Genomic DNA, 7,658 nt, shown 5'->3' on the forward strand with positions numbered 1-7,658 from the left:
TCTTTGGTCTTGGCCATGTTAGTAGTTGGATTCTTACTGATTGTATGGGGTGGACAGGTGTCTTTATGCAGCTAACGACCTCAAACAGGTGCATCTAATTTAGGATAATAAATGGAGTGGAGGTGGACATTTTGAAGGCAGACTAACAGGTCTTTGAGAGTCAGAATTCTAGCTGATAGACAGGTGTTCAAATACTTATTTGCAGCTGTATCATACAAATAAATAGTTAAAAAATCATACATTGTGATTTCTGGATTTTGTTTTTTAGATTATGTCTCTCACAGTGGACATGCACCTACGATGACAATTTCAGACCCCTCCATGATTTCTAAGTGGGAGAACTTGCAAAATAGCAGGGTGTTCAAATACTTTTTTTCCTCACTGTATATAGAACAGTTAAAGGTTAGCTTTCCTTCAACTAATTATAGTAAAATGCTGCTTGTACATTAATGCATGAGTAATAATAATCTAATGATATAATATAGTATAATAGTATTACTCACAAGGGACATTTTTCTGCAATGAGCACTTTTACTACAAAACAATTTCCTTATTATTCTTACATATCCTTTTACTTAAGTACTTTTACTTGAGTATTTTTACAGTGGTCTACTTCTTCCACCACTGGTACTTAAATACAGAGTTCTGGTACTTTTACTTATACACTACATTTCAGAGGGAAATATTGCACTTTTTTCTCCAAAACATTTTCCCCAGAAGCTCTTACTTGCAGATTAATATTTATTATACAAAACAAATTACAAGTTTATGAATTATGGTGCACTGTTGTAAATTAAACGTCTAAAAGTATATAAAGCAAAGCAATTAGAATTAGCTTTACCTTGACCTACTACAAAATTAAAGTACTGCTTTGTTGCGCCGCCATGTTTCTACAGTAGACCAAACGGTCAAACGGCTCTACAGAGCTCGTTTAGTTAATACGTTGAATAAGTATGAAGAACAATAACAAGTAACGTTAGTAGTACTAGTAGTAGTATTAGTAGTCGACTGGTTTATTAAAAGTAAGAAAAGAAAATTTAGACAAATTGAAGCCCACTCGTTTTGTTTAGTACAAGCTATGTAGCTGCAGTACCAGAGGCTGGAGTTTCAGGACCCCCGCAATCCTGGGACCGCAGTTCTAGGACCGTAGTACTTTTACAACAGCGCCATCTAGTTGAGTGGTGTTGGTAATGCACAGCAACACGAAGGAGTTTAACCCTGTCCGCTATCACGGCCGACGTGCGCAGCTGTAGGGTTAACCGGTCGCCATGCATATAATCAATAACTTAGGTTTAGGCATACACTCGGTGATGGTTGTTATAAGGGTAAGTGGCTTCGGAGGGGCTGTCAAGAAAAACATAGCTAGCTAGCAGTCACCTAGCAGGCAGTATTAAAGTAAACAAGGGTCCTAGAAATGCACTTCCGGTCCTAGAAATGCAGTTCTGGTCCTAGGATTGCGGTCCTGAAACCGCAGCCTCCAGTACTGCAGCTACATACTACTCGCTTGGAAAGGGAGGGCTGAGTGGTGCTTTCATGTGGTGTCCAAATAATCAGAATCTTTTTTCCTCCTTAAATCTCTAATGCAAAATGACGTATTGCATATACATATTTTGTAAACGTGTGATTTGTAATATGGTTATAATGGTTATTTTGCTGTCCATGTAGAGTGAACTAGATGTCTGCGTGTTGTTTATATTCTCTGATAATGCTAATCCAACACATCTTTGTAGTAGCATCCATGTTGATTCCACATTTCGACTTAAGAGAACATGAACACACTGGAGTCGGAAGAACGATTTCACAACTCGGGAAATTGGACCATCCAAGGAGTATGCCAATGCACCATGAGCCACTAGATGCCAATAAAAGTCACACACTGAACCTTTGCATTGTGCAAGAAGAGCACGATTTCGTCCAGCCGTTAGCTAATTAGCTTAGTTAGATGTGCAGCTAGTTGTTCTTAACGTTGTGTTGCTATTGGGGAAATCCTTTATACATAAATGTAGGTTCTTTAAGACTAAACCCTGCATGAACCACTGGAAGAATGAGATAAAATGTTTGAATAAGTCATTGAAACTTGTAAAAAACAAGAAAGCCCATTATTATTATCATTATTATTAAATACATTTATGCTAATTTGAGGTAGCCCTACCTTTATTTTATTTATTTACTTTTAATAAATACGGCCAAACCAGGACTGAGACCAACAGAGGCCATCTAGATGGCGGTGAATACAGAACATAGTTGATTTGAAGCAGCTCCAGCACAGTGTGTAGAAAATATTTTCACAACTAACTCTGTGAATTATGGGTTTATTTGTTGGACAGTAGAAAGACTAATGATAGACGGTTTAAGTGAGTTTTAATTTACAAGATAATTAGTTCTGTGAAAGAAACTTGAATTCAGGAGGTGGGTGGTGGTATTTTTCTGTTTGATAAGGAAAATAGGTGTAAGAATATTTCCTTTTGACAGTTTATCTTTTTATCTTACACATTGCACCTTTAAGTATATTTTGTTTCCAATACTTTTACTTGGAGCATTTTTATATTGTGGTACTGGGGTTTTAAATTAATTCTTAATACTTCTTCCATCACTGAACACATGAAAAGTCCTCAATTCTTAAAAAAATCTATTCTATTGAGTTAAAAAGACATAAACAAAACTCACACTGACAACCTTCGGGTCTTGGTGTGGGCTGAGGTAGGCCTGGAGGTGGAGTTGGTTCTGGACTGTCACCTCGCCCAGGTATTGGCCTGGGTCCACGAGGGCCCACAGGTTGAGGGATTGCAGCTTGGAGCAAGCACAGAAAGATGAACCCTGAAATCAGCGCCATTTGTCCTGCAATAAAACAAGGGGACAGAGAGGAGAGAATAGGACCGTCGCTGAAGGCTTACTTTTAACTCCCTTTAAATGCAGGAAATAGCTGTCAAACAAGTGAGTCTTCACAGAAGGCGTCTCCACAGAGCTTAGGAGTGTTTATCGTTGTTTTAAACAATGTCAGTGAATAACCACGCTGTGTGGAAAAGGAGGACAATATTTAAATTATTGAAGCTGTTTAGTTGTTGCTTCCCACCTGTTTTTGGTCAAACAGAATCCACACCGGGGTTTTCCATACTAGGCCCTATTTCATGTCAAGAACGATAAAACATAAAAACAACAACAGAGCAGCTAGATAAGAATTTGTGTAAGGAAATCACCTTCCCAGATTTGGTCTACGTGAGGATTACTTTAACTAAAAGCAGAAAATGTTAAGTTTAACCCCGGTCCACAGTAAGGGTTCCCAAAACATAACTGATGGATAAGATTTTACTGAAGGACATCAAACGCAACATGATTGTGCTGTTGTACAGAGGTGGAAAGTACATTACATAAGTATTGTAATTTAGCACTATTTTGAGGTACTTGTACTATACTTGATAATGTTCTTTTTATGCTGCTTTATACTTATACTCTACTACATATTAGAGGGAGATATTGTACTTTGTATGCCACTATTTACAGTCATGGCCAGAAATATGGGCACCCCTGCATGTCTGTCACTAATACACTACTTCTCCCAGAAAATTGTCGCAATTACAAATGCTTTGGTATTCTCATGTTTATTAATTTTTTTTTCATTGAAAGAACACAAAAAAGCAGAGAAAAAATCCAAATCTAAGACATTCGACACAGAAGTCCAAAAATGGGCTGAATAAAATTATTGGCACCTTTTTTAAAATCTTCAGAAATAATTGTATTTCAAGCATGTGATGCTCCTTTAAATTGCAATTAAACTCACCTGTAGCAATTCACAGGTACTGGCAATATAGAAATAACACTTACAACCCGTTAAACTGTTGAAAGGTTGACTCAACCTTTGTGTTGTGTGTACCACACTGAGCATGGACAAAAGAAAGAACAGAAAAGAGTGGTCTGAAGATTTGAAAACCAAACTTTTGCATGGACAATCTCAAGGGTAGAAGTCCATTTCCAGAGATCTTAATGTTCCGGTGTACACTGTGTGCAACATGGTGAAAACAATTACATCTCATAGCTAATCTCCCTGGATGTGGACAAAAGAGAAGAACTGATGAAAGGTTGCATTGAAGTATTGTTCGAATAGTGGATAAAGAACCTTGATCAACTTCCAAACAATTTCAGGCTGACTGGCAGACACAGGGGACAACAGTGTCAGCTCGCACTATCTTTCGGCATCTGAATGAAACGGGACGCTATGGTAGGAGACATAGGAAGACCCCGCTGCTGACACAGAAACAAAACTTACACGAGGAAGCCAAAATCAGTAAGAATGTCCTGTCGACAGATGAGATTTGTATGACCAATAATGAAATCTGAAGACTACCAAAGAATTCTGGGTCGCCATGTAGGGCCCAGTGTCAGAAAGCTGGTTCTCCGTCAGAGGTCATGGGTCTTATAGCAGGACAATGACCCAAAGCATGTACTTCAAAAAGCACCCAAAAATGGTTTAAGACAAAGCACTGGAGAGTACTGAAGTGGCCAGCAATGAGTCCAGATCTAAATCCCATAGAGCACCTATAGAGAGATCTCAGAACAGCAGTTGGGAGAAGGAACTCATCAAATCTTCACACACCTAAAGCAGTTGGCAAAAGAAGAGCAGTCCAAAAGAGGAGTAAGAAACTCATTGATGGTTACAGGATGTGATTGATTTGTTGTTATTTCCAAAGGGTGTGCTACCAAATATTAAGTTGAGGGTGCCAATTACTTTGTCCAGTCCATTTTTGGATTTCTGTGTGAAGTCTCAGATTTGACTTTTTTTTCCTCTGCTTTTTTTGTGTTGTGATGCAAACAAAAAAAATAAACATGAAAATACCAAAGCATTTGTAGTTTCAACAATTTTCTGCATTAGTGCCTTATCTGACAGACATGCTGGGGTGCCCATAATTTTGGCCAAGACTGTAACAGTTATACTTCACATAACCTTTTTAAATCCAAAATCAGTTTATAATGCATTGAAACAGAAACTACCCAACTACATAAAGTAGATAAAATTAGCTCCATACGACCAGCAGCAACATTAAAATGCTGCTTATAGCCTACGTGAATAATTGTGATCTAATACGATAATAAAATAAAACATGTAACAGAATTCCTCCCACAGCACCCTCTGGCCTTAATTTCGCCTTACTTCAAGCTATTTTCTTCCAAAAACAGACTTATCTGTAACGTCAGGTGCAGATAGAAGACTAACAGCTTGATATTTTGAGCTACTTTACACACTACACTGTACACTGCACTAAACTTTCAGAACAGTTAAAATAAAGTGGACTCACCGCGGCGACAGGATGAAGAAATCAAATCTGCTACTCGACTGTACAGAAAATTAAAGCAATTTCCCGAGACTGTAAACTACAGATAATCATCTCAGTCGGAAAGTTCCCATATCAGCAGTCTGTCAGGGTCACAGCCCTTGGTGGAGGAGCCGCCCGTTTTTATCCTCAACTGACGCACAAGCGCGTCCGGGGCGCACGCGCACGCGCACTTGAGACTATAGCTGGAGAGTTGGAGTCCAGACCATCGTGTAACAAAGCAGCTGGAGTCAAGAGGGACAGCGCAGTCTCCAAAAGAGAAGATGTAATTCTGGAAAATAGAGTGGCTTCGCATAAACACAACACGATGCAATAATCTATTTATCTGCCTGATCTGACAGAATAAATCTGAGAGTCACAGACTGATTCTGTCCAAAGAGCAGCTTTCCAAACTCCCCCTGCTCCACATCCTTACATGGCGAGAGCTGCGCACACTCACTGTCTGTTTATGTTTCAAGACTATACAGCATGAGACATGCCATGTTGGAATTTTGCTGCTGCAGCTATCCAAAAATGACAGTTTAGAAAGAGTAGCAGTAAAAGCAGCAAAATTGTATCTACACAAAGATGTGGTATTAACAATCCATTGATAGGATATACAGTATAATGAAATGATACCCACAGGGGTGATACAAGGGTCATTTTTCTGCACAGTTTTTGATGGTCTTGGTCTTGTCTCGGACTCCATGCATTTGTACTCAGTCTTGTCTCAGTCTCGGACTTTGTGGATTCGGGATTTTATTTCAAGACCAGTCAAGACCATACCTTGGGAATATCAGTAAATTGCTTTTGTCTGATTTATTTGTTAACTTCCTAACTTTGATTGGATGTAAAACTTATTGCTTCAAATGCAACCAATAACCCTAATTAAAATGTGTTGTTACCATTAAGGACTGTCACCCCTCCCTGCGATGCTTATGTTGATTTCAGCTCTTAGTGTTTGTATGTGGGTGTGTTAATGGGAATGTGGATCTTTCAGATCAATTTGAGAAGCACCTATGATCTCCTTCCACATTTTATTGTGTGTCATGTAATGTGGGGAACTGGTCTTGGTCTTGACTTGGTCTTGGTTTGGGCGGTCTTGACTACAACACTAGGCATACTACTTTACTGTACTACTGTGCAAATATTTTGAATGTAGGACTTTTATTTATAATGGAGCATTAAATAGTTTTACTGTGGAATTTTCTTGTAAACAAATCCAGTTTCTGTTTACATTCACAACATTAGCCTACTCATCAACATTGTGTACCCTTGAGGACTAACAAACATGTAGCATTTCCTTCTACTAAATCTGAATATTTACTGGAAAAACACATAGTTCTCTGAATTTTGATGACACAAGATGCTGCAGCAGGAGCTTAGTTCTCACTGCCACAAGACATAAAATCAATTTTTCATTGTCTCTTGAAGGACATTTTTCCTTTCAGACACTGTACATAGATTATTATAGATGACCTGCCTGTCTTTCATGCCTCTGTGATTTTATTCATTTTTAAAAAATAAATCAAGGGCAGAGACATGTCCTCTCTGCGGAGCTGTGGCGAGGTCACTCAGTGGTCCTGAAGATTAAAAAATAAATAATCCCACACCTTTAAGTAAAGGATTCAACCTGAGGCACAGTCCCAATAGCTCCCATTCATTCACAGTGCAAATAAAACAAGGAAGCCATGTTCAACTGGGGGGATTTGGGAATACGTCACTTTTGGGATTGGACATTTAGTCATTTAGGAGCACGTGCTCTAGTTTGGGAGATGTGTATTAATCAGGTCATCAGGAATGCAAGGCTGTACAAGGCTGTCTGTTTATCAGCGTTCAAATGCTCACAGAGTGCTGCTGTTTGTAGAGCCCCCAAATGTGTGTGTGTGTGTGTGTGTGTGTGTGTCTGTGTGAGAAGGGTGGAGGTGCGTTTGTGAAGAAATGCTGAGTGAGCAAGTGAGCGATTAAGAGAGAGGCGGGCACTCTGAGATTGTTTCTCCTGGGCATCACTCTTTTTAAACGCCTGCTGCATCCAGATTAACATTTACAGGTAGAGCAGCTGTGCACAAAGAGAAGAGAAACTAGGAGCAATGACTATTATGTTGATTATATAGTGACCTCAATAAACTAGTGCACACAAGTATCTAGCCTACTTCTTACACATTAGTACAGTGATTAGACTGTTAACTCTTTAGGTAGGCCTACTGTATGTATGTGTGCAGATAAATAGTATTACTACAAGAACATTTTTGCAAATTTATTAAAAAAAGGAAAAACTGAAATATCACATTGACATAAGTATTTAGACCCTTTGGAATTACACTTGAAATTCAGCTCAGGTGCCTCCCATTT

General features: G+C 38.8%; 1 protein-coding gene across 2 annotated transcripts in view; it reads right to left on the reverse strand.

Annotated features, from left to right (window-relative positions):
• The window catches only part of LOC123973324 (collagen alpha-2(VI) chain-like), a 14,680-nt gene extending 9,092 nt beyond the window's left edge, over window positions 1–5,588 (reverse strand). Inside the window, exons 1-2 of one of the 2 annotated variants that reach the window (XM_046053249.1) lie at window positions 5,292–5,588; window positions 2,677–2,838 (exon numbers count right to left, since the gene is read on the reverse strand). In XM_046053249.1, the coding sequence (XP_045909205.1) occupies window positions 2,677–2,833 (157 nt within the window). In that variant the 5' untranslated portion in view covers window positions 2,834–2,838; window positions 5,292–5,588. Of the gene's footprint in view, window positions 1–2,667; window positions 2,839–5,291 lie in introns of both variants that reach the window. The other variant, XM_046053248.1, reaches the window with a different exon arrangement.
• Between the last annotated feature and the right edge of the window lie 2,070 nt (window positions 5,589–7,658).

The sequence above is a fragment of the Micropterus dolomieu genome, linkage group LG07, assembly GCF_021292245.1.
Source record: "Micropterus dolomieu isolate WLL.071019.BEF.003 ecotype Adirondacks linkage group LG07, ASM2129224v1, whole genome shotgun sequence".
Classification (NCBI taxonomy): domain Eukaryota; kingdom Metazoa; phylum Chordata; class Actinopteri; order Centrarchiformes; family Centrarchidae; genus Micropterus; species Micropterus dolomieu.